This window comes from Molothrus ater, chromosome 7, assembly GCF_012460135.2.
Source record: "Molothrus ater isolate BHLD 08-10-18 breed brown headed cowbird chromosome 7, BPBGC_Mater_1.1, whole genome shotgun sequence".
NCBI classification, from domain to species: Eukaryota; Metazoa; Chordata; class Aves; order Passeriformes; family Icteridae; genus Molothrus; species Molothrus ater.
The window spans coordinates 11,491,057-11,516,777 of record NC_050484.2 but is presented as its reverse complement, the minus strand read 5'-3'; the positions used below and the strand labels follow the sequence as shown (position 1 = coordinate 11,516,777).

The following is a 25,721-nucleotide window of genomic DNA, read 5'->3' as shown; positions in this document are numbered from 1 at the left end:
GAAAAAAGAAAAAGAGCAATGTAGCATTCCCTGTCTACCAAACTAAAAATGAAAACAAGATCCCACAAAACTAAGTCAATGGTTACTCCAGACTGATAAAAATTTGTTTCTTAAACATACAAAATGAGTGCATCAAGTCTGAACAGTAACTGCAAGCCAGAAACATCACAATTCCATCCCAATGTTATATATTCCACTAAAGGATGAAACATTTTCCTTATCTGTGGCATAAATGTGACTTCAAGTGTGGCAGCCGTGCCATCTCAGAAGACTTAAAATGCAATGGGTATTAAAATGCAGTACCACTTCATTATCATAAAGGGACCATCATGTTTTGGAAAACTGGCTGCATTTCAATATGCTCTGTATGATGCAAAACTCCCCTCCTAAAAATAGTGCAAGCTATAAATTGCACCCAATAGCACTACTTTTTCCCATCCTCACCTTAAGGTATTGCTAATCTTATATAACAATGAGTATTTTCAGGAAGTTACACTTCAGCTTAAACCCTTAAGCAGTTAAAACCTCACTGATTCATGAAGCCCAACAAAGTGCAGGAATCAGTCAGAAACAAGGACAAACCCTTACCCCAACACAGAATTTTTATCTCACCAAGCTCTTAAAAAGTATGAATTTAATGTAATAACAGGAAAGACACAGGTGTATGTAGTAAGTGTTCATAACAAAACAACATGGCATTATTTCAGTTAACTCACAAAATTCTGTCAGCAGCTTAGTCCATAGGAGCCATCACAAATTGGTTGCATTTTAGATCCTAAACCAACAAATGATAATTTAAAACTGTAATGCTTAACAAAGTTAATCTGACTGCTGTATTTCATAGCAGGCAAATCTTCTACCATAAATTTTCTCAGAAGTGATGGGGAAATAACAGTTCACAAGGCTTCACAGAGGCTTCACATCATTCTATCCTAATAAGCCGCATTTTGGCTTTACTCAGTTTTGGAAAACTTCATTGTACTTGAAGCTTATGCTAGACATTTGAGGGCACTGTGGAACAAATTGCTGATTTCAGTTGGAAACTGGTTCTTTATTAAGTTAAATGTAATTTTCATTAGAGATTGAAGAAATCCTTTTCCACTTACTACTTAAGGTTTTGTCTCTTCATTCCCACTTTTTTCTCTCTATGAACATAGCTAGTGGATTTAGAAACAGGATTTAAAATTGTTAGCCTGAAAAATTAAACCTGATGAATCTAAACCAGACCATTAACAATCCTGGTTTAAATATGAAAGCTTACATACAATCCCTATGCTGTGAGGAAAAACCTATTGTATCTGCAGCCTGTGCAGGTAAAAAAATGCTTAACATGAGTTACTCAGTGTGGTTTTTCCAACACTGATAACTCAGAATATAGAGATGATGTAAATAGCTGGCACACTGATTGTTTTAATTGTGTCTCCTCCAGTTTCAGTTTGTTTGACAAAAAATTTATAAGGCCTTGCATCGAAGCTAACAAATTCTCAAAGTTTTGGCTAAGTATCTTAAAATAGATAGTGTGATGAACTGCATTTAAATGAGATGATAAAATCATGTTTATTAAAAGCACTGATGTTGCTCTGAAGGAGGAGGGGCCATAGGTATTGGGAATATAAATTTTCTTCTTAAGGTATATGCTGGTTGGGGCATTTGCTTCTTTGTCCCTGAAGGGCTATCACGTCTGGCCACATCTTCATTAACTTGTGTAAGAATTGACAAAATATCTTCACCCCTACAGCCAGAAGGAGAGAAAAAAAAAAATAAAAGAAAAAGAAATTAGTTATTAGTGAGCAGATGGCAATCCACTTAACATCTCCCTGATCAGCCAGAAGATAGAGTATAAACATTTAAAACACAAAAAAAGAAAACACAGTTTTCTCCAAATTTCTCTTTTGTCCTTATTTGAGTCATACTAAAAACAAAAGACCTTTTCTTGCTGTCTTGCTTAATTTGACCAATAAAGAAAAATAGTGGAATAAAATATTTTAACCTATCATAAAATATTTTAACCTATCATAACTGTGCTATCTTAAAGATTATAGATGTGAGGTTTTGAGTGTTTTTCATAATAAACTTCACATTCTACAGTACATGTATGGTACTAGCAGAGTTAATGTAAATTAATCAGTGTGAAATCATCACTTCAGCTAATTCCATCTACCTTTGAACATGGGTGGGTGTTCCTAGATAAACTACCTTTGGAGAAGAAAAATTTAATCAGAGCACTAAGGCAAGGATTTACCTCGGTACCAACAATTGTAGCTTGCTGCAGAGGGCCTGAATATACCAACTGCCCTCTTCCATGTGCCGGAAAGAGACATATCCATCAACTGTGGCCATGCCTAGGAGGAAATCAGCCTCTTCAGGAATGCTTTCGGAAAGAAAAACTCTCTCTTGCATGGAAGACAAGTCAGGAGTTGGTCCATCAGTATTAACATAGACAGGACACTGTATCTTGTCACCCTGGCATGCTTGGATAAAGAAGAGTTTGGGTTTTGCAGCCAGTTGGGGACATTGTTTGGCAGTGAAGTGGGATGTAAGCACACGGATTGGCACAGGTCTTTCATCTGTCCCATAGATTGCTCCTGACTTTCCATGAGATAGAATACAACATATAAAACAGTTCCTGTCTTTGTGATCTGGCACACGCTGCCAAGTTTCCATGAGATTGATAATCTCCCCAGACATCAGATCTGTGTAAGTCCTCACATCCAGACCAAGCCACGTGAATACTCTCTCCAGTTGCTCTGTAAATAAATAAAAGATAAAAGGAAAATTTGAGGCAAGAGAAAAACATTTTATGAAGTCAGTCACCATGCAAGCTAATCTGGGAGGGGGAAAGACCTTACACCCTGACACTTCTGCAGCTTCATCCTCATACTAGTACCAACTAAAGGTTAACTGGACTAAAAAAAGATGGCATCAGCTCAAACACAGAGTTCCTGGATATTTCTAGAAAAGCTTCAGAAAATAGTGCATACATTGTCATTGTAAGTGAGCATGCAAATGACACTTGAAAACACAAAGAATCTGCCCTTTCCCAGTTTCAGAAAAGATCTTGCAAAACCTTTCTCACATCATTATTTTTCAGTTGCAGTTTTGACTATTCATAAGAGATAAATAGAAGAAACAGAACCAAGTAAGAAGTTTGCACAGAGTTGCTTGATTACAGATTTTTGCATTATATTAGGTAGAATGATGGTTTAATTTAGTTCAGTTTTAGTTCTTTACTATAGCTGTAGATAAAGGATAAGTAAAAAGTGATTCTTAAAATTATTCAAGAATAATCCAACAGAAAAACCATGTGGTTACTTGTCCTTTATCCTCTCCCCATGATAAACAAATGACATAATTTAACACATATCAAACATTTCACTCTTTTAGAATATTAACTAACCATAGACAATAAAATATAGTGCAGTACTACAGAATCAACTCACCTGGGGAAACAGAGATCCTCCAAAAATCTCACTTCAGTAACTTACCAGCATCTTTGCAGGAACCCTTCCTCTGAGAACTATTGAAGTTAACATTATTAATAATGAGACAAAATCCTCTGTGTGGCCCATCCATTTTGTAGCTTTTCATAGTCTGTAGAAAGAAGAAGAAAAAAGCTTACAGTTTCAATGGATTTATTCAACTTACTGATATTTACTTAGCATGTCTCAAAATTGGCATCCAGGAGTTAGAGGCACCTAAGACTGTGGGCTATTTTTAACCATCTGGAACTCAATTGTGCCTCCCTCTGTGAAAAAACATCAGTGAAACTCAAAGCACACTGTCACCATCCTATCAAACTGCAGAAGAAGGATTTAGCATCTGGGTTCTCATCTGTATGCACAAGGCAGGATTCAGCAGCCAAACTGTGCAATCTGAGTTGGTGATGGACAGAAGACCTCAAATGTTTCGAATGTCAAAACAGTGTTTTAGCTTCATGGCAGAGGGATCACACTGAAGCTATAGGAAGTTAGACATCTGAGTTGGCTTTTTTTGAGAACAGTAATAAATACCTGCAGTAGGTGATTCATACTGATCCACTGGAAAAGGATGCAAGCAGAACAGAAATCTCAGAAATGCATAAACCTATCACACTACAAGTTTTTTGTTAAGATTTAAAATTACCTCCCACTTAAAAAAAAAAATAAAAAATTAAAGCTGAAAAGAACCAAAACTTCAAGTACCATGTATTTAAGTCCAACCTTGGGTAGAAATAAAAAACTCCATCCACTGGAGTTCCTTCCTCCTCACTAGAGAGCATTCCACACCTCCTTTTGTGCATTTTAGTAGGACAAAATGAAGGCAGCACTCCAAGTTCCTTCAACAGCTTTGCAGCAGTATGAACATCAGATAATGAAAAGATATTACAGCACAGTACTTCAAGAAATTAAATAGCTATAAACAAATGGAGCAACTTGCTCCTTCAGTATCTATGGCCATCACAAAGAAAAGGCCAAAGGGATAATTCAGTGGTTACACTGCTATGGTTTAGGAGTGCACACAAGGCCTCTAAGAAGGGATCTCACAAAAGAGATCTTTTCTCATGTACCAAGACCTCTGCAATAGCTTACAAAAAACTCTTGCCCCCTTTTAATCCTTCTAACAAGGGCTTTGCATGCTATCCCTGAGACCTTTTCTAAACCAGATGCAAAAAGTGAGAACTGTGAAGCTCCATTTGTCCCTTGCACATTCTACTGCCATCTCCACAATGCACAACTTAGACAAATGCAAAATGTTTTGCCTTTTTCAGGAAGATAAGCACATGCGCTGATGTGTGAATAACTTCAAAAGTATTATGTCCATTTTGCCTCCAACACACCTGTCAATATTGCTAAATTTCTGGCCTCCAAGGTTAAAAATATCCTTTGAAACATTCAAAATTATCAGTCAAGGAACTTTATGAGACATACAGATATCTCACAAGTCCTTTCATGATGAATGTCATACAAGAGAGGATGAAAACCTCACACCCCCAGGTATTCAAAAAAGATTTAAGAGATTGTCTCAAACCTTGGATTCATTTTCTACATTGCTGAATTCTCCACACAGCTCCATGTTTACTTCAGGGAAGCCTTGTGTAAAATTAGCAGCCTTGTTATCTAGAAAAAACGCCAGCATAGATATTTATGAAGATAAGTCAAATATTTGTGGATGCAGCAAAAAAGTTCAGCTACAATACATAACTTTTTGCATCTGAAATACTGTTTCACAGAAAGGAATAATTCCTCCACACAAGATAGCATGATCATGTTCAGTAGATCTATTCTGAACATTTTTTGGTTATTTTTATTATATTTATTTTTGTGACAAAGGAAAGGCTTCAATTTGTATCAATATTGCAAAATAAAGATACCCATGGTACAAAGATAGATTCTCCCCAAGACATTCAAATTAATTTTTCATCTGGATATCAGCTTAGAAATTACCTGTATTTAAGAATCTGCATTCTTACTACTGAAATTGATATTTTTTGTTTATTTTCTCCTGAATCAGTAATCTCTTTTTTTAATTTTAAATCAAAAATCATCTGTATGCTCATAGCCCATGAATCAGACACACATGCAAACACAGTTTGTTTTGCCAGCCTGTTAGCAGGCAACTGCCTTTATGTAGTGCACATTCACAGATCACAAAGTGCCTTTTACAGGACAGTTGTCATCATCTCAATACTATTACTGGGGAAATGGAGAAATGAGACATAGCTATAAGCAGATTTTCAGTTTCCCAGCCTGTTCTGTATGTGCTGGGCTGCTCTGTGTGGCCTTAGATATTCCAGCACATCCCTGTACTGAATTTCAGGAATTCAGCCAGGAAGTAATGCAGGCAAGGAATTGTTACACCAGATTTATGCCACTCTAGCTCCCATTTCAGCAATACACATATATGACCTTAAGCTCAGTAGCCCAGACACATCTAGTGCTTTCTGCATTTTAGCAAACCTACTCCTAGACTATGAGTTTCTCACCTTTTCCCTTTTTGTAGAGGTCTATTGTCTTCAGGAGATCAGGTGAAACGGTCATACAGACATCCTCCAGTATCTTTACATTGTCTTTCGTTAAAAGGCCCTGCTTTTCCAATAAAGTCAGCAGATCCAAAGCAGACTGACAGCCAAAAGGAGAGAGTAAAATATTTTTGTTCCTTGGAAATCAAAACTTGCTTTTCAGCCCTGTCTCAGACAATCACATTACTTATCTGCTTTGCTCCCTACCAATAGGGACCAGTCAATTTTACATCACCGTAAAAGCAGAAATGTTTCTTCATGGAAAGCCACTGGTTGTGTTTTTATTTGGTATGGTCTTGTTTAAACAGATTGACCCAAACCATATTAATGACTCGTGGCTTCAAGAGGCCTCATTGCTGTGAAACAGTACCAGTGACATGAATCTCCCTTGCATATGGCTCAAGCAGGGAAAAGATTTGATTTGTCACCTTTTTATACTCTGTGAACTGTCAGCGACTGACCTTGGCACGAGGGACCAAATTCTACTCTTGCCTGTCAACATCTTCCTTCTTGCTATCCCTGTGAATACAACCAGCCTAGCTGCATATTATGCTCTATTCTGCCAAACACTTCTCCCACTTTTTCTTCTATTTCCCACCTTCCTTCTTCCCTTCCCACCATGTACACATTTGGCTCACTCCTCACATACAAGAATCATGCATCGCTTTGGAAGATGGTCTCTCAGGAGAAATGTGATTTCCTTCAACATCACACTGGTGATGTTCTCTGACAATTCATACAGCATCTGCCTGTAACAGAGATGCAGTGAGATAAAAGTGGAACAGAAGATGGTATAAAAACCAAAGGCAATCCAATAATTCAAAAATGGAAAGGAAAACAGTATGGCATAGATAGCAGTAATGGAGGGAACAGAATTCCACTGCCAGCTTACCTGTATGGAGATATTCTTCCCTTCTCACTCAGACGTTCTTGTACTTTCTCCTTGGTGTAACCAAGTTTCTCAAGCAAGGAGTGACATTTAATTTTGTATAAGAGTTCAGCTAGTAGGAAAGTGTCTTCTACATTCAGATATTCTTGAGCCATAAGGAGCTTAAAGATGTCTGCTGCTGACTTCACACCTTCTAGTTTACTGAGGTGGAGCAAGTCAGTACAGAGAAATTTTAAAGCTGCTACATCTTCAGTCACCAGATTTTCACTAATAAGGAAAAGCTGCTGATGGAACTTCAAGCTGATATCATTCTCCATGTTGCTGGAACCAACAGCTGAAACAGCTTCTCTCTGTCTGAAAGCAGAAAGCAAACACTAGTAACACTTGAATCCTCAATACAGCAATTCTACTAAAATTTTACCCAATGGTTGTTTGGAAGCCTTGAATTACCTTTTAATTTAAATAAATTTGAAACTTACTTCCTTGTCTAAACACAGACCACAAAAAGACCAGATTTGGCAGAAGCACCGAACAACCCAGTCTATAATTGGAGTTAGCCCTGCTCTGAGCTAAAAACTTTGTTAGATGACCTCAAGGTCTGAATTTTCTTTTCTTTTGAACATCTTCCACATTCAGATCTTTGCTTCTTTCTGTTGTAATGGGGAAGAGTCCCTGCAGTAACTTATTACAGCTATTAATGGAGACAGCACAGTGGTTCATGCGTATTCCCTGATCTGCAGTCCAAGAGCTTGTTCTCTGGCTGTAGCAGGGAGGTGTTCTTCTGTACCTTGGCTGACACTCAAACTGAAGCTGTGGAATAGCCATCCACTCCCAGCTGTAATTTGCTTCCACGTTGTATTTGACATTTGGCATAGAAAAACCCTTATAAGCCTCCCTTACAAGTAAAAGGCAGTTAAAATGTAATAGCACTCAATGCTCAGTCTAAATAGGCTCTGCACAAGCAACTCACGCTTACTCAGGTTTAATAGAGACTAATCAACCCTGCACTACACCAACTTCTTCCATGTAGCCTAGGCAGTTCTGCCTAGGCTTCTGCCCCTGGAAGGTTAAATAGGTAAGAAGGTGCTTCGGTGCCTTCTGGCTGGTAGGTCTTCAATCTTTTGCTTAGGGCAGTTGGAAGCAAAGGTTTCTACACGAGGGAGCACAATCAGTGCAGGATCTGCTCGCTGCCCAGGCTTGGTCAGCACGGGGCATCGACGCAGGAAAGTAACCAATCCGCATCTCTGATGTATGCTTTCAGATATCGCCTCAGAGAAAGAAAATCGTAGGAAATAAGCAGGATAAGGGTTACCTTTTCTTTAAATTGTGTTAGATGACCTGGAGCACTGCCCCAAGGGTTTAGGTATAATGCAAAGCCGGAGCGCCCGCAAGCGCCGAAAGCTCAGCCCACGTGGGAGGAATATCCCGGAGGCCGCGCGCAGCCGGGAGCAGCACACACAAAACGAGCGGGAGTTACGCTCTGGGCTGGGGAGATGGAGCCTTCCTTCCTTCCTTCCTTCCCTCTCCATTTCAGCCCCACACTGTGGTACCTCTTACACGAATTCCAGTCCCGATCCCTGTCCCGGCAGCTGCCCGGCACGGCGGCTCGCGGCCCCTTTGGCGGTCCCTATTGCGGCTGGCCGCGGGCGGGGGAGGCGCGCCCAGTTCCCGCCCGCGGCGGGAGGCAGCGTCAGCAGCAGGGCGGAATGCGAGATCAGGTGGATGCGAGGGAAGGAGCCCGTCGAGGAGCGGGGCACGGCTGCCAGCGCCCGCCACGGCTTTCACACGAGCGGTGGCACCGCCCCGCCCCGCCGGGCCAGCCCCGGCCGGAGCCCGCCCGCGGCCTCGGGCCCGTGAGCTCGGGGAACGCTGCCAGCGACCGGGAAAAGCTTCAGGCAGCGCCTCGGGTACCAAGTGTAAGACATGACCCGTAATTCGCCTCGCTTTTGCTGCCAAGCCATTTTAAAGCAGGCTACATCGCAAAAAGGCCTCAAACATTTTAGGTACATTATTTAAATTTTTGTTTCTCCACTGGAAGGAAGCTCGAAGAGCAGTGCTTGTGGGAGAGGGCTGCAGTACCGTCTGTACGTAGGTCTGTGTCCGCTGCAGTAAAGGGAGGAAGAAGAAGGTGAGCAGACTGCTCAGTGCAGGCTCCTCGGGGCCTTCACCTGTATCCCCCCACAACCTCGGGTCAATGGAGACAGGATGGGAAGCGTCTGCTTGCTCATGCCAAAAGTTGTTGTACAATACACCAAGAGCAGTTGAGTTACCTGCTCAAACTATAAGGCTTGCTGTCCTTTATTATGTCATCTCGCTTTTATAGAGCTGTAAACTTCACAGCCTAATTTAACAAGTTATAGAGGTCTGCAAGATAAATAGATCAAGAATTTCAGAGTTATTCTATGGTCTAGTTATTCTATGGTCTAGAGAGAGAGACGGACAATCAGTCTGACTGCATACAGAAATTTTATTCAGAATATGAGCATGAAACCCAGCATTTGTATCCAATTATAGTGTCTTATTATTGTTTCTAAAACAGAAGCTGAAAAATAGACATTATTTAAACCAGCCACAGAAAAGCTGTCAAAGGAGATTTAATTTAAATTGAATATAGATTATCCACACAGACAGCAGCCTCTTCTCAGCAATACTGTTCTGCTTGTCAGAAACTTGAAACTCTGGAAAGCAGAAAAGAATTCTCAGAAACTCCCATAAAAAGCTTCTCTGACAGGTATTTGTAATAGGAGCCACTGTTACTTCTTATGCAGAGTTCAAAGGGGAGATCAGCCATACAGCATACTCCATCTACAAGTGCTATCACAGTAACATCCTCCTGAACATAACTTCTATTTTGGATAATGAATCGGTAACCACTGTAATACACAAATATGTAACAGTGCAAAGTAAACTCAACTTACGGCTCAGCCACATCAGTGTAGGTGGCTGAGAAAAAGCATGCAACTCAAGTCTGGTACAAAACACCATCGACTCTCTTGCCTCATGAGTACACCTTCTGAGCCACTTAAAGGCATCACCTTCCATATACAGAGCACATACAGAACTACAAGAAATTTTTTTCACAGTTATGAGAAACCAAAACGGTAGTTAAGTGCCAGAGCAGTGACTCTGGTAGCCTTATTCCAACCTCTCACAATCAGGAGCAGTGTAGCTTGTTTTACCTCCTTCAAGAATAGGTTCTGAAAACCAGACATTTCGGCAGTCCAAGACCGTGAAATTTCACCAGCACGTCACTCTCTATGTTCTGTGCTAACACCCTAACTCATAATGCATCCAAAATTCTCTTCCTCCTTTTCTTTTGGCTAAAGGATTATTTAACCTGAGATCATTTCACTATCTGCAGTACAGGGACAACTTGATGTAGTCCACACCCTGCATCCATTTAAGTGCGCACTACAGCAAGAAGAAACAGTCCCCATCATGTGTATGGAGGACATAGAAACCTGATAAGGGTGTTTGGAGGGGAGGCCCTCTGAGGAGGGGTTGAGGTCACTTGGTTTGTTCAGGCTGGAGAAGAGGAGACTGAGGGGAGAACTCATTGCAGTCTTCAACATCTTCACAAGGGGAAGCAGAGGGGCAGAGGTTATCAAGTGCTTGTCTCTGGTGACCACTGACAGGACTGGAGAAATCAAACTGTGTCAGGGGATGGTTAGGGTAAATTTTAGGAAGAGGTTCTTCATCCAGAGGATGGTTGGGTGCTGGAATAGGCTCTCCAGGGAAGTTGGTCACAGCACCAATCCTGGCAGAGCTCAAGAAGCTTTTGGACAACACTGTCAGGCACATGGTGAGATTCTTGAGATGTCCTGTGCAGGGCCAGGAGTTGGACTAGATGATCTTGACAGGTCCCTTCTAACTCAGCAGATTCTATAAGTCTGTGATTCTATAAACAGGATTCTATGAGTCCATGATTCTATAAACTACAGGAGAAGCAAAGGACAACTGCCATCACAGAAGTCCTGCATAAATAGTCACTATGCAACAGGTACAGGGAACCAGCCTGCCTGAATACCACACCTGAAAGATGTGTCAAGGCAATAAATAATGCTTGGTTATAGATTGTGTATAGCTACAGTATGAGAATGTACTGAGAATCAGTGTAAAAAATCTGTATCTGACACCCATGAATGCTGCACAATACATGTCTGTCCCCACAACTCTAGAGGGTTACAACCACTTCCAACCAAGCAGCCATTCACAAAGAGAGTCCCTTGCTTTTCCACTGAAAGGGTTGGTTCATGAGCCTCTAGTTTTCAAAACAGCAGTTCTGCATCATTTCTTAATGAAAGGGACATGGACTTTACTTACTGTGTCTTGCAGTAAGGCAAAGAACATGTATCCTTCTTAACCCCCAAATCAAATTTGTCACAAAACTAAAAGCAGAATATATTCTACTGCTAATATTTTAAGTAAATAGTTGCATTTAGCATCACTCAAAACCCCCAACCAACCAATCCACAAAACATCAACCAACTCACCACATCATTAGTCTGTAAAGACAGCCACTATTATTCTCACTTCCTTTTTCCTGTTTTCTTCTCCTTCCAGTATTAATACTGTATTTCTCCTCCGAATCGTCTTTCCCCTACTTGTTCTTCTCTTGATGCTCCCTACCATTCCCTCCTTGTTCCTGCTTAAAATTTTCACATTTCTTTTCCTCATCTGTCTCCTCTTGGTTCCATTCTCCCTGCTTTTGGTTGTCTATAGGGCAGCAGAGGCGCTTGTCAAATGCAAAAGCTAGTAAAGGAAATGGGAAAGTGAAGTTAACCCGTGAAAAACATCACATTTTCTAACATTACTTAGATACATGTAACTTGAAATGACACCTTATTTCTACAACCAGAGGAAATGTTTGGTTCACCATTTAGTTCATTTACTAGCCACCATAGGAAGTAACTTCTAAGATTCTATATCTGTGATTTTGTATCCTTCTCTTTTTCCATTAAAAATGTAAACAGAAACCAAGCAGAGAATACCAGACCTTGAATTATTTTCCCGCATAGGACACTATATTAGGAGTAAAAATTAAATATTTACAAGTGGCCTACTTTATTGTCACTAAGTTCAGTGACAATAAACTTCAATACAACCCATCCAGGTTATACAAGCAGGCTAACTGAACTTTAAGGCAGTTAACTTTTAGTTAGGCAACTGCTACCTACATAGGAGAAAAATTTTTGTATTTAGGACAATTTTCCCTTTTATTTTTTCACAAGAACAAGAGCACTTGGGAAAAAATGAATTAATAGAGGCATATTCTTTTTCATAAGCAAAAGCAGTAAGGGTGGCGTGTTCAACCTAATATAGTCTTAAAGGCCCATGGCTGCTACATGCTACATTTAAATTGAAATATTTTGAAGTATCTTTTTACAACTATGCCTGGTACAATGAGTGTGAATCATGTTTCAGCTTCCACGAGACATCTGCCAAAATCCCACATGTTTTTAACTGTGTGGCAGATTACTGTAATGTCCTGTCACATGTACACTCATTTTTGCATTAGCAGAAAACATACTTGGCCCAAAGCATGGCAGACTGTCTCATTTATTAACACAGAACCCCTGTGAGCAGTGGACAGTTCTAACAATGGAATATTTAATGCAGCAAACAGATGGAATCCAGATTACTGAAAAGACCATCTTTCTCTCCCTTCTGTTTTGCCAGTCTATAGAGGCATGCAAGCCAGAACTTGTTAGCAAAGATCTGGCATTACTGGGTAGGAATGCTTTCCTGAGCCATTTGCCACTACTAGGTGCAGGGGAAAATAATCAATGCATTTCAGTATATTTGTTCAAATATTAACTGCTAGGAGGTATGTTAAAAACCACCAATGAAGCAATAAAAACACTTCTGTTTTTTCTTGGAAAACCCAACAGCTATACAGTTTAGATCTCTTTACACTCTGTTTACCCGTGGCATTCAGTAACAAGATATGCTGCACTGCTATACAATAGCTACCATTCTCATCCAAGCTTTCAGAGACTATGATATTAAAATACAAAATCTAGTGTCTTAGCACACTAAAATGCTTGTAAATTCCTGTGTTTGAAGCAACAGGCACTTTAGATATACATGAAATAACAATGCATAAATAAAAGTATGCATTAAACTGTTTGCATCATAGCAAATGCTTCTTGTTAGTAACTTCAGATATGTACTTTTTAACAGCAATCAAGTGGGAAAAAAAGTTTCTTTCTCAGTGTGTGCTGGAGCAGCAGTGAGTACTGTTGGCTTGGGTCAGCGGTCACATTCCCATCATAAACTTTTTTGTTCAGTTCCATATGGATAGACAATATACAGAGTTTCCTGCAGCAAAAAAAATCAAAAGCATTCCATTAGAGAATGAAGCAAGACACCATTTAAGAATTCACAAGAGAGAAGATAACTTCAGACTCAGCATGGAGAAAATTTGCAATTTCAGTCTACTGCAGAGGCAAGACCTCTAACACACACGGCTGCACATGCATTTTGAGACAAACTCTTATGACCCAAATCATTGCTGTGATATTGATTATGCTGACATGATGATCTGTGATTTCAGGACAAGGCTTTAGGGCTTGTAAAAAGGTACTAAATGTTAGCACTTCAACTACCTTGAATAACAGTTAGTTCCCTGGTAGATCAGCTGTATAGATAAAGCCTTTGTTGGTAAGTTATATATCCAAATGTATCTGACTTTTCCACAGATTCCTTTTGATCTCTTTAAACAGACAAAAGTTTTCTGATAGTTTAAGTTCAAGATTACATATTGGAAATCAATTTGCTCTGTGAATAAAGGGTTAATTAAATTTAGAGAAAGTAGAAAATCCTTCCCTCTCTACTGCCTTTGTCCTGAACTTAAGCACTGACTGTTTACATTTGCAAGCACAGCTGTCTTAATGGTACATGGCAATCTTCAATTTAACAGAAGCCTGTTTATCTTGCAGAAGGAAGATTTCCAATCCTGTCTAAAGCACTGACATACATTATCCAGGACAGGTTCTTCCCTTCTCACTCTGCAAACCCCAATGCCATAACACACTTTAACTTTACACTGTAACATCAGAAACTTCATTCCTATTTTAGGCTACCTTTCTATGCAATTGTGTGAGGATACTTGTCTTTTAGACTATGACACTGCAAGAAAACACATTTCAGGAGCAGATGGTTTGAAATTTAAGGTTTCTCATTCTCCATGACAATAAGCTATAATAGAAAAAGGGTTATTTCTTTCCTCTTACTTTAATTTACCTTTTATAAGGATTACGGAGTAGCTCAGCCAGACAGCGTAGATATTTTGAAGGTGAAGTTGGGGATTGTTCTAGTGTAGACACATCCACCTTGCAATGACTCCAAAAGATGTCTGCTGTATGGGGAATAGTGACTTTAGCTCTGATACTATCAGCATTGCCATCAACTTCCAACAGACAGGTACATTCTTGCTCATCTTCTGGCACAACATAGCTCTGAATAAAAAAAAGCTTTGGTTTTCCTAGGAGTCCAGGACATGAGTCTGCTGTAAAGTATTTCTTTATTTGTTCCAAAGGGAATCCAGAAAAGGTGTGATCTGTACAGAAGATGCTCCGAGAGTTTCCACGGCTGACCAATATGCAAACGAAGCTGTCACAATATTTGTGCTTCTGCCACCTTGCAACTTCAAGCAATGTTTGATTCATGGAGCTCATATTTAAATATCTGTGACAATGAACGTCATAGCCTAAGCCTCTGAAGGTCTCTTCCAACACATCTGAAAGAAGCAACAAGTAATTAAACCAAGGCACACCAAGGCTCAATCTCATCTATATTGAATTACAGTACTTACAGTGTTTTTCTATTGAAACTAAGTAGTTTATTTTAGCACAATAATTAAAAAATCAGGAGTACTTGGTGTTGAGCACAGTACATTGCATACTTATAGTGCTATATGCATGTTGTCTTTCCTGTGAGTTACATGTTTCATGACAGCAGAGACACTGTGTATCTGTTCACATTCCACAGACACTTAAATGTTTTCCTTTAGAGCTAGTATTCCAAATTCCTAAGACTTAAAATATAAGGCAAGGAAAACCACACTTGAAATGATGAAGAGTGATCTGGACAGCATAGGAAGTCTGCTCCACCTTTTAATTGGTCTAAATTACTCTGAATGGCTATTATAGATACACAGAACTGCATAAGAAACACAGAGGTTCTCTTTCATCAGTCAAAAATGAACCTGCTGCAGTCATTTTTGCTTCCTAAAATTTTAAGTGATGAGCTCCAGGTGAAGAGTGGACACTGGAGTCTTAACTGGGACAGAATGGCATTTTCAGGCAAAAAAACCCACAAGCTGAATAATGAACTCTTTCAATCAAGTTAGAAATTAAAACTGTATGTAGTCAAACCACAAGACTTAACTCTTACTGTATTTGTGTTAACCTGTGCTGCAGGAAAAAGTGTTAAGATCTGAATAACTACTTTGGATGTTTCTTAATATGGGACTGAAACCAGATACATGGTGGTTAAAACCACAGGTATTAAGTGTTCAGAGAACCACAAGCTACTACTATAACTTATAGCATTGGATCTTTAGTATAAAGCACATATCCATTGCCCATGCACAGCTTCTGGTAGGAAAAGAATTACATGCTGCAGCCTGAGATCAGAAACTACCTATTTCTTCAACACTAGCCATCTGCCAACAAACCTGCACTGATTTTTCAGCATCTCCATTCTACATAAAACACTTTTCTCCCCTCATTGTTTATACAATGTAAGGATTGAAACTGATTTCCAAATGGAAAAGTCAAAAGCAGCTATTTACAAAAGAGCAAGGTGCTTTCTATTTGAATTTTATCAGCATTTGATAAAGTTTACACTGGGCATTATCAAGTGTTGTAATTCTTGATCCTACAGTATCTGTTACTGGTTCTTTTCCTGAGATTAAATCTTGGGACAGCTACAGATTCTAATGGATGCCACAGATACAATTTCTAATGTTTTCCCCTGCCCTCTTCTTTTTCTTCAGTGTACTCAGACATCAGGATAGTGTGCACAACTATTTCTGCCTTTCTAGCAAACTCCTTTAAGCAATGCCATATGCCCCATCTCCTCTGAATCCCACTAGCACCATAATGTACTTCAGTGCAAGTCCTGCCTTCTATCATGTTAAATGCTGACATTGTGACTTTATACATCTGAGATACAGACTTTCAGAATGTGAGCTCCACAAACACTGCCCTTCAACTACATCAGCAATTCTAAGTTAGTTCACCTGCTGACCATTACATTTGAGAAAACCAAAAGATACGCCTGAAAAGCCTCTCCTTCCCTACATCTCCCAGCCTCTTACAGAACTGGCTGCAAATACTCCATTTTTATTTTTAGCCTCATGTGTTACAGTGCTTAGAGAGTGAGGGGCTATTTTGACTGTACAAAGATCTAATTCTAGGATTCTACAAAGGCAATTAGGAAACCCCCACATTTCAACCATGGCAGTGACTACACTGCCAGCAGAGGTGACACTTTCAGCTGAACTGTGCAAGATAGGACAGAAGCCCAGGTGCATCATTAACAAAGGACCTCATGGCTATTGAAAATCTCTGGTGTCCAATATGATTGCACTTCAAATCCACAACAGTTTTGGTTTTGTTAGCTGGTGGGAAACACTACCACTTCTGCCAATAACCTGCTGTATGACTGTATGACTGCTGTAAGCCTAATTTTTCTGTTGGTTGCTGAATATCCTTTTTGCCCATCCCAAAATTCAGTCTATCCTCTTCCAAGTTCTTTCATTCAGAGATTCTGCACCAAAAAAACCAAACATTGTCTCCAATAATTAGGACAGTTGGCTTTAACCTGATGTTGTCCCTTCCAACTCTTTGAACTCTTATTAGAATTGGTAGATTAAATGACTGGGACAACACTACCCTAATCTGGCTGGTAAATGTACATTATATTTTTTATACTAAATTCTCTAATGATCTGAGATTAACAAGTTAAGAGACTTAAAATTCCAGAGACTTACCAGTGTCATTGCCAATACAATCTATTATCAGGCATATTCCTAAAGGTTGACTTTGCATTCTGTAGGAATCATCAGACATCTGAGAAATGTGAAAGGACAATTACGAACTTAATACATCACTTTCTCAACTTTTAGACCATATTATTTTCTCAAATTTTATGTTTTAGATATATTAAATAACATTTTGTTGTTTTTCACCAAGTAGCTAGCAGAAATCTGTCTACTGGGTTGTAATGTATCTTATCTATATAACAAAATCCAGGAGAAAGGGACTAATGATTCCTTTCCCTCTATTTCTAGTACAGGCTTAGTTTTTGTGTACTTGTGTTATATAATCTCACTACCATAAAGATTCTTAAACAGAGACTAAAACTGTACAAGCTTCATGTGGAGAACTTTTGTATTCCTCAGGTGTGCAAGCAAGCACTGCTCATCAGAAAATTTATTTCCTTATTTATTTGAACAATCTCCTTATTCCTAAGTCATCCACAATGACTCTATCACAATTCCTCTCCACTCTGAAGAGAACTGATTGAAGCAAATCAATTTGCTACAGGTTGGTTCCTGGCCTATAGCAGAACTAGTGCAAATAGCAGTTGGCCATCCTTATCATTAATCCCCAAAGCATGTCTGTCTTCTGCCTCGAGAGCAAGGGGTGAGGAGGGAATCAAGAACAAAATCTACTGCATGCAAAGAAGCTCTGTGATTTCTAATGCAGGTGGCAAGAGGTCTGTACTTCAACAGGTTTTAACTTGGCCTCCACTAATAAATGTATGAGTTCTGTGTGCACATCATATATACATGTATTTTGCACACTGATGCTTCCAGAGTAGCAGCAAATATTTTATATTTCAAATATATTCTCCAAAAACAATTCACAGAACCTGTTTATGGCTGAGGATGTACCCATTGTTCTGTCTGCACACAACTCAAGAAATCTCAAAATGAAACACAAAGAAAACTAAGGAAAATATTCACGGAGATTATATTTATTTACATGCATACGTATACACAAGAATATACCTTATGTGGCACTGATCCTGACTCCTCAATGGACATGTGAAGTGGTTCTGCTGCAGCTAAAACATACAGAAGCAATCTCAGTATGCAAGTGCCAGTGATATCTTTTAATCACCAGATCAATTATAAAGAAGAATGTATCTACTTCAGCAAAGTTCTCACCCATTGGGACTGCTTAGTTTCTATGTATGCCACTGAAGTTTAAAAATCCCTAAATTATTCACCTCTAAAATGTTAGCTGGATTTCATTCTGCATTGCTTGGGACTAGAAGAAACAATGAATCTCTTCTACACTGAAAGAATTCACCCAACTAATTTTAAAAATCACCATATTTGAGAGGTATTTGAGGTTTCCAGAGAAAACACAATATACATGGAAAGAACCTGGTATTCAATGCACAACTTCCTGGCTGGCCTGGTGGGCAGTTCACTGCTGAACTGACACAAAAACTTCCTTCTTCAGAGTTAATGGGCAGAACTGCACTACACAGGCCTCCAGAGCTGGCTAGCCAATTTTATCCATGGTTTTACTAATAAAATATTTATTCTGTTAAGAAGTTTTGACAGTGGAAGCTTACAATTTTTAAGAATGCTTTAAGATGTGGCAGCACAAGTAAAGCAAATACAAGACCAACCAGTAAGGCCAGGCTCATTTCTGAGAGATATCGAATACTGTCTGCTCCTGATGTTATTAACAGGATTAGCCATGAACACAATTATCAAATAGCAGTCCTTTTGATGTAATGAAATTATTCATTTGGCTCTTTTAGATAAAATGCTCTTACCCAGAGTAAGACTTGATCCATTTTGTAATTTTTTCATGCTCTCATTCTGAATCTGAAATTAAGAAAAAGGCCTAATTTTCCTATTCTCCTTCAAGAATTAATAAACATGTTCCAAAATAAAACACAGCAGTATTTCTTCCTCAGTAAAATGATATTTTGGATTAATTTCTATCAGCTAAATAGAAATACAACATAACAGATGAAAAAACCTACCCAGAGCACAGACAAAAAAAAAACAACACCAAAAAACAACAACAACAACAAAAAAAAACCACACAAAAAAACCAAACGAAAATAAAACAAAAAAAACCCACCCAAATAAAACCCCCAAAAAACAAACCACCAAAAACCAAAAAACACCAGCTTGTTATCATCAGCAAGGAAAAGCCTCTGAAGATGTGAACTTTGTTTCCTATACAGCAGCAGGGAGCTGCATGTTTACTGAACACATGACAATGAATATCATCACATTTAGCAAGGTTAAAGACTTCAAGAAAGGTGATACTAATACAATATCAGAGCTAACTCAAATATAAAGAATACTGCATGCAATAGGATTTGATGACTTTTCAGATACTGAGATATCTTCTTAAACTGTGTTTAAAACAAACCACAAAAAAAAACCCTGAAAAACTCTTCTTAAGAAAGCTATCATTTTCAGCTTTACTTTCCTGGAAAGGTCCAAAGGTACAAAGAAGAAGAATATGTTTTGCAAAGAACAAAACTTCTCCCTCCACAGTGTAATACAAAAAAAACTTCCAAGATACAGATTTTATACGTTCAAAAAATAGGAAAAAATTCACAGAAGTCCTTTAAATGGCATCTTTCTCAGGCAGATTAAATCAGACCATAAACTTGGAAAATAATAGGAATAACAGAAGTAAACCAAGCAATATTTTAGTCACTAGCCCTCTCTAATTCCTCAGGCTCTGAAAGATGGATCTCCTTTTAAAGTCTGGCAATATTCAGAAGCAAAGGATTTGTTTCACTTCTTGTATACTTACCCCTGAGTGATAAGGAGGCTCAATCAGATTGACATTAGGGAGAGAGGCCTGATGAGCATTTACATAAACTGGCTGACAATGAACGGAGGACACTGAAGCTGCAAATTTAACAGAAACACAAATACACCATGATATTTCAGCGGTTTTGAAAATCTAAATCTATGAAGAATGCAAATGCCCTTATTTGTTAAGTCATAGTTTTATCTTCAGCACATCTGATTGCTGCTATCAAGAGTAACCAGTGCAAAAAGAGCATCTTACCTTTGTGTTTGTACGTCTGAATCTTCCTAATCAAGTCTATCCTGTGAATACTTCGAAAACAGTTTTCTATCAAATCCAGTTGATTAGGAGCCACCAAATTTAGCTTCTCTAGGTCAATTATAAGAGCTAGAAAACTCTAGAATAGCAACATAAACCCAAACACATCAGTGTCTTTTTCTCCACCAAATGTAACAAAGCAATACAGAAAATACCATGGAGAGGTCATAAAGGCTGTATAAACGATTAGAGATGTTACACCTTCTAAGAAAATTATCTGAGAGACATATGAATCCTTGATATTATCACAGGACTAATAGAAACTACAAAGTGATATTCTTAAAAATCAATCTTAAGTTTTTGAGGAAACAGTTTTGCATTTTGTTTTTGCTACAAAGCCAGCCACTGCAAATGCCACTCACATGCCACAAAGCAAGAGGCAAGAAAAGCTTTGGGAAATTTTCAGGGCCTCTCTCCTTCTCTGACTGAAGATAGAAAAGGAAAAAAACCTCAAATGAAGAAGACAGAAATCTTCAGTCTTCTCTGCATGGTGGTCAAGGTTTCTGAGTCCTCTCTACTGAATTTCTGCTTTCTCAGAGGACTTGAAAAAATATTTAGAATGCAAAGCTACAAAGACGTAATTACAATATATGTGTTCTTTTGCAAGTGAAGCAGAGCACAAACAAAAAGTGACTTTGTAATTCAAGATACAGTTCAAATGGTTACTGGTTTGAGATGATTCTTACATAAACTTTCAGGTCAGAAATACTGAAGAAAGACTTCTGTAAAATGCCTGCCCATTAAGTACATTCAACCACCATACACTATAAGAAGCACTGTTCCCTCTTACTTTTTTACTAGTTTTCCATGCTTCTTTCCTTGAATTAAAAATCAACAAAATGAAACAGAAGCCACAACTCCTCGTCTGCTTCCTGATGTTTGTGTACTCCTGCCTCAATACTCCTTGAAGTAGTGACTCCTTTCCTTTGCTGTCTAGCTACAGATTTTTTTACTTTAATGTATCTTTGCTGCAGAGGAGAATGCCAGAATTAGGGAAAACATACCTTATCTTTTGCCATTTTCATACGAGGTGCATAATCCCTGAGTAGAAAACCAAGAGAACCCACTTCATCTTTTTCCAGATTTTCATTTATCTCTACCATTAGTACCCTGAAATAAAGTTGAGATATTTCTAAATTATTAGCTTGCAGCAAGATTCCTCCCTTTCCCAACTACTCAACTTCTCCCCATGTTCCAGTCTTAATCTACGATTTCTAACTAAGAAACAGGTAAAAAATGTACCCTGTTTCAAGATCCAATTAGAAAATACTCTTGCTAATCATCATCTGTGTTTTTCAGACTGACAGCATAATAGCTACTGTTAGGAAAACAGAAGTTTCTTTAATGTTTGACAGAGATTAAGTGAGAGAATGAGACAACAGAACACATCCTTAACTTTTTTACCTCTTAGTTACATGATTTTTATTTTAGTGAGAATTTAATAAAGGAAAATCTTCCTTATTAGTATATGGATTTCTTTCTGAAGTCTCTCAAAGAAAATAACTGGAATTTCTTAATTTAAGCCTCTCAAAACTAATAGACTAAAACAAGTAAGAGAGAGGTCCCTTGAGAAAAGTTATACCACGTGGCTATGTCCCCAAAGCAAACCAGAAAAGAAAATGTGTCTAACCAATGATATTCTTTTAAAGTGTCATTTTTAGCTGCTAATCTAGAACTCTACAAACATCACTGTTTATATTCACAAACACACAAACTCCTTAAATACAGATGCTTCTAATGCCATGACTAGTAAGAAACTACTGAAGCTTAATTCAGGGACTAAATTTGACATTTTCTTTGAACTATAACTCAAGATATAATGTCCTTTTCTGCTCTTCTTCTACCTTCAATAAATATTCTCTGAATCTGAGAAGTATTAAATAAATAAAAAAAAATTAAAACAACAACTCACCCATACTGCTCCCACCCCTCCAAACAAAGGAAAAAAACAAACCACATATTTTGAACAAGACAGCATAGCTTTGAAATCTGAAATAGATATATTACCTGTAATCAGGGATAAGTCTGAAACTCCTGGCAAGGTGAGCTTCCACTGTTGCTTTCTCAGTGTTCAGGATCCTCCTCAGCAAGTCAAACCTCTTAACTCTGTACAAGAGCTCAGATAAGCCAACAGGAGTCAGTTTCTCTCTCTCATTCAAAGCCAGCAGGATCTCTTTAAGATCAGCATTGGCCAAGTCAGGAGCAAGGTCTCGGCACAGGAAAACCATCATCTCTTCTTCTTCTTTACCCAATTCTTCTTGAATCTGATGAATAAGGAAAGCTGGCACTTGGTACCTGGTCATCACTTTGTTGCTGTTCCTTTAAAATTGCCAGCCTACAGGTTTTTAAACTGGAAACCAGCATGACATGAAGCCTGTGTCTACCATAGCACCTCTCTCGTGCTCATTCTTATCTAGGTGCATTTCTACAAGGACAGTTCTGTGGGAGAGAATTAAAAGGCAATAAATCAGTGACCTTCTGCACAAGTCCACAGTTAACTCTCCCATCTGAAGCATTTAACTTTCAACTAACACTCCAACACACACTACTCAGACCTCCTTTATTCAAGGGAATCTCCCAGTTGTTCATTACAAAACTAAAAGTATTTGGAAGGTCATACTAATCAGAAAGACATGCAAATTCTTTTTAGAGTAAATTACCTTACCATGAGTCTGTATATTCCATAGGAAGTGAAACAAAAGTCATCAGCTTGAAACAAATGTCATCAGCTTGAAACAAAAGTCATCAGCTTGCTGATGGGTGGTAGATTAAGTATTTCCAAAGCTCTGCCCTTTTCCGAGCAACAATATAACATTTACTAATTATCTGTAAATTCAAGAGTGTGTGTATTTCCTTATTATTAATATAATTTAAATTTATTCTAATCTGGAGTTAAAAGGATTTTCCACACATACCCTCCATGCTCAAAAAGATTGAAAACCCACTCAAAGAAAATACTCCAACCTTAAATATGCAAATTCGTTCATTCTGAAGGTATAGATAAGCCATAGACCATCTTTTCTTCACTAAACATTCATGTACCATCATGCTGAAAACTGGAACAAAAATTCAAACCTAGAAAAACCCCCAGCCTCGTGATTAACAAAATCAGGAGGGTGCTGTGCTCAATTTCCACTGCCACCAGCTATGGAAATTCTATCTAACCTCCTCTGACCTCCATTACATATACGGAGAAGTGGCAGATGAGCAAACCTAAAGACAAATCTTAGTCCTTCCACAGAGTTTGATCACTATACTGCAGAGTCTTATTTACACCATACTGGAAAGCAAATGCCAATTCAACTTCAAAGCCTAATATACCAAAAGATTCTAGCACCTGAATTAGATTTTTGCAGCATTTTCATCCTTTTGCTACACATTCTACAAGTTGCAATCAAAAATGTCACATATTGTGTCCATAATTAAGCAGGTGAGATAAATTAATCTAAAACAGAGGAACCCCTCATGCACCGTAATGTGTTTTGGAAAGTTTTCTATCAGAAGAAAAGTATATTTATTGCTTTTATATTTATAACTTATTTTCAATCTAGCATCAAACACTTGTGAGAATTCTATAGAATGACACTGATTTCATGACATAATGCAGTCAAGAAGGGGGAGGCACAAAGCACCTTCATATGAAAGCATCTCCCAGGTACATTCCGCTGGGACTTTCAAAAGACCTTGAAGTAATAGTTTAACTTTAAAGTAAAACAGGAATTTAACAACTTTTGGTCAGTTTTGGAAATACCAGAAAAACTTTTTAACTACTCCAGTTGATTTTTATCTAATCTTTTAAAACCAGTTAAAAAAAAACAGAGGAAGGCTGTGTGCTATTGGGGAATTTCCCACCGAGTTGGAATTTCAGGCATGCAGAATTACTGTTTATATATTAACTTAAAAATAATTTGCCTTTAAAACACACATATGAATCCTCTTCTCTCATGAATTTCCTTTAAATATGGTACATTACATGCTCATTATAAAAAAATGCTGATTCTACTCAGTCTTGAAATTATCTTACCTGTATGTAAAACTGTTCACAAGAACACGGGAAAACTGGCATTCGACCATTGCCAAACCACTGATGCTGAACACATTGGTTTCCATCCAGAATTTTCCAGTGACTACATTAACTCATTCTCTGCTGGACAAATGTCAAGATCACAAATTACTGTGGGGGCTACTTCCTAATTTTATGGGGTGGGAAAACCAAAGAAAATGACCAAGGGTCAGTCATTCTCCTGTATGACTGCAGTGAACCAGGAATTGTGCTCTACATAGCTCTACATAGGAAAACCAGCTGTGCAGATAACATTCATTGGGTACTGTGTGGGAAATGAGTAAAAGCAACAGGAAGTGAATTTTTAGTATAAACTAAAACAGTTTGTAACTTTGCCAATCCACTCTGCCGTAAGATATAAAGGGCATAATGTTCCACCCTTCCATCTGATGACCCCTTTTTCAAATATAACAGATACAGTCATTATAGATGCAACAGTTAAAGAAAAAAAGCAAATCACACCATACACCCAGCAGCCTGGCTTTTGATTATCTGAACTTTGCAACAAGATGACTTACTGAATATGAATTCTCTACAAAGAGGAGAGATAGATAAATCAGCCTATCTTTTATAAGACAAAATAAAAAAGTTCATAGTCATCAGAGATAAAGTTGCCTCAATAATTTTTGTGCTCATGTGCATGTCTAATTAGGCTTTTGTTTTTAACACCCTTGCAAAGGAGCAGGAAATAACATACTAAAATTTCACACAAAGATGCACAAGGCTCCAGTTAACTCCTTGCTGGCATTTTGCATCTTGAACCTTTCCCAGTCATCTTTGCAGCAACAAAACCAGGATATAACTCCAGTGGGTGTCGTTCTGATTTAGGAAATTATCTTCCTTCCACAGGACGAGCTCGGCCGGAAGAGCCGTGCTGGAAGGGGAGAACAGAGATGACCTTGCCGGGGGGGCTCGGGATGCGCTGTGCTCTGCCTTAGCTGCTGTGCTGGAACGGCTGCACTTGGAGGAGGCTCATCTGGCATTTTTCAAAGTCGCAGAGCATGCTCCACGCCTTTTAAATTCCCCTATTGCCTCACTGCCCTACGGCCTTCAACAGAACTTGTACAAGGTACTCAGGAAAACCTGGGAATTGCTGCGGGGATCACCACATTCCTTACGACGCTAATTTGTTTTAAGGTCCCAGTCCTCTTAATTAAAACAAAACAAAAAAATAACCCCAAAAGCAATCAAAAAACCCCAACTACTAAACGTGGTTTATGCAGATTTCCAGTAATTTTTCTAAGTGCGTCATTTAAAATCACATTCGGTTTCGGCTCTCACCACGAGCTCAGACCGAGCCCGGGTCCCGCTCGCAGCGGCGCTCGGCCGCCTGTGCTCAGAGCGCGCGGTGGGAAGGGAAGTGCGAGGGAAGGAGGGGGGAAGGAACGGAGGAAGGTAGAACGCACCCGGACGCGTCGGGGAGGTCTCTACAGCAGCCAGGTCCGCCATTTGGAGCAGGGAGGAGCTGGGGCCGTACCGGCCCGCTGGCCAGCGCCAGGCCAGGGGCGGACGGGGAGAGGCAGGATGTTGGTTTTAGTTTTGTTTCCTGCTGTACCCCGCAGTCAAACAAACAAAACCGACTCACGGCGGATGGAGGCGGGACAGGGCCTGCGGCGCGTCCCGGTACCTCCCCCTGGTATACGG

The 25,721-nt window shown here is 38.9% G+C and overlaps 2 protein-coding genes across 6 annotated transcripts; both read right to left on the bottom strand.

Moving 5' to 3' along the window:
• Nucleotides 1–617: 617 nt before the first annotated feature.
• On the bottom strand, nt 618–11,437 carry CASP10 (caspase 10). Of its 3 annotated transcripts, none has more exons than XM_054515428.1 (8): nt 11,381–11,437; nt 6,891–7,241; nt 6,648–6,747; nt 5,963–6,098; nt 5,008–5,096; nt 3,486–3,591; nt 2,243–2,747; nt 618–1,732 (listed from the first exon to the last, which is right to left on the bottom strand). In XM_054515428.1, exons 2-8 carry the CDS (start codon nt 7,202–7,204, stop codon nt 1,561–1,563), a joined length of 1,422 nt encoding a protein of 473 aa, XP_054371403.1. In that variant the 5' UTR covers nt 7,205–7,241; nt 11,381–11,437; the 3' UTR covers nt 618–1,560. The 3 variants fall into 3 exon arrangements, with proteins under 3 accessions (XP_054371403.1, XP_036243188.1, XP_036243187.1); XM_036387295.1 differs by lacking the exon at nt 11,381–11,437 and adding an exon at nt 8,445–8,557; XM_036387294.2 differs by lacking the exon at nt 11,381–11,437 and adding an exon at nt 8,438–8,521.
• CFLAR (CASP8 and FADD like apoptosis regulator) lies at nt 9,337–25,573 on the bottom strand. Of its 3 annotated transcripts, XM_036386896.2 has the most exons (12): nt 25,484–25,573; nt 24,039–24,161; nt 22,022–22,453; nt 21,019–21,124; nt 19,958–20,093; nt 19,697–19,794; nt 18,693–18,744; nt 17,911–17,966; nt 16,888–16,966; nt 14,133–14,628; nt 13,061–13,208; nt 9,337–11,639 (listed from the first exon to the last, which is right to left on the bottom strand). In XM_036386896.2, the coding sequence occupies exons 3-11, from the start codon at nt 22,315–22,317 to the stop codon at nt 13,064–13,066; spliced, it is 1,464 nt and encodes a 487-aa protein (XP_036242789.1). In that variant the 5' UTR covers nt 22,318–22,453; nt 24,039–24,161; nt 25,484–25,573; the 3' UTR covers nt 9,337–11,639; nt 13,061–13,063. The 3 variants fall into 3 exon arrangements, with proteins under 3 accessions (XP_036242789.1, XP_036242787.1, XP_036242788.1); XM_036386894.2 differs by having other exon boundaries at nt 9,337–13,208; XM_036386895.2 differs by having other exon boundaries at nt 9,337–13,208; nt 24,039–24,158; nt 25,484–25,570.
• Between the last annotated feature and the right edge of the window lie 148 nt (nt 25,574–25,721).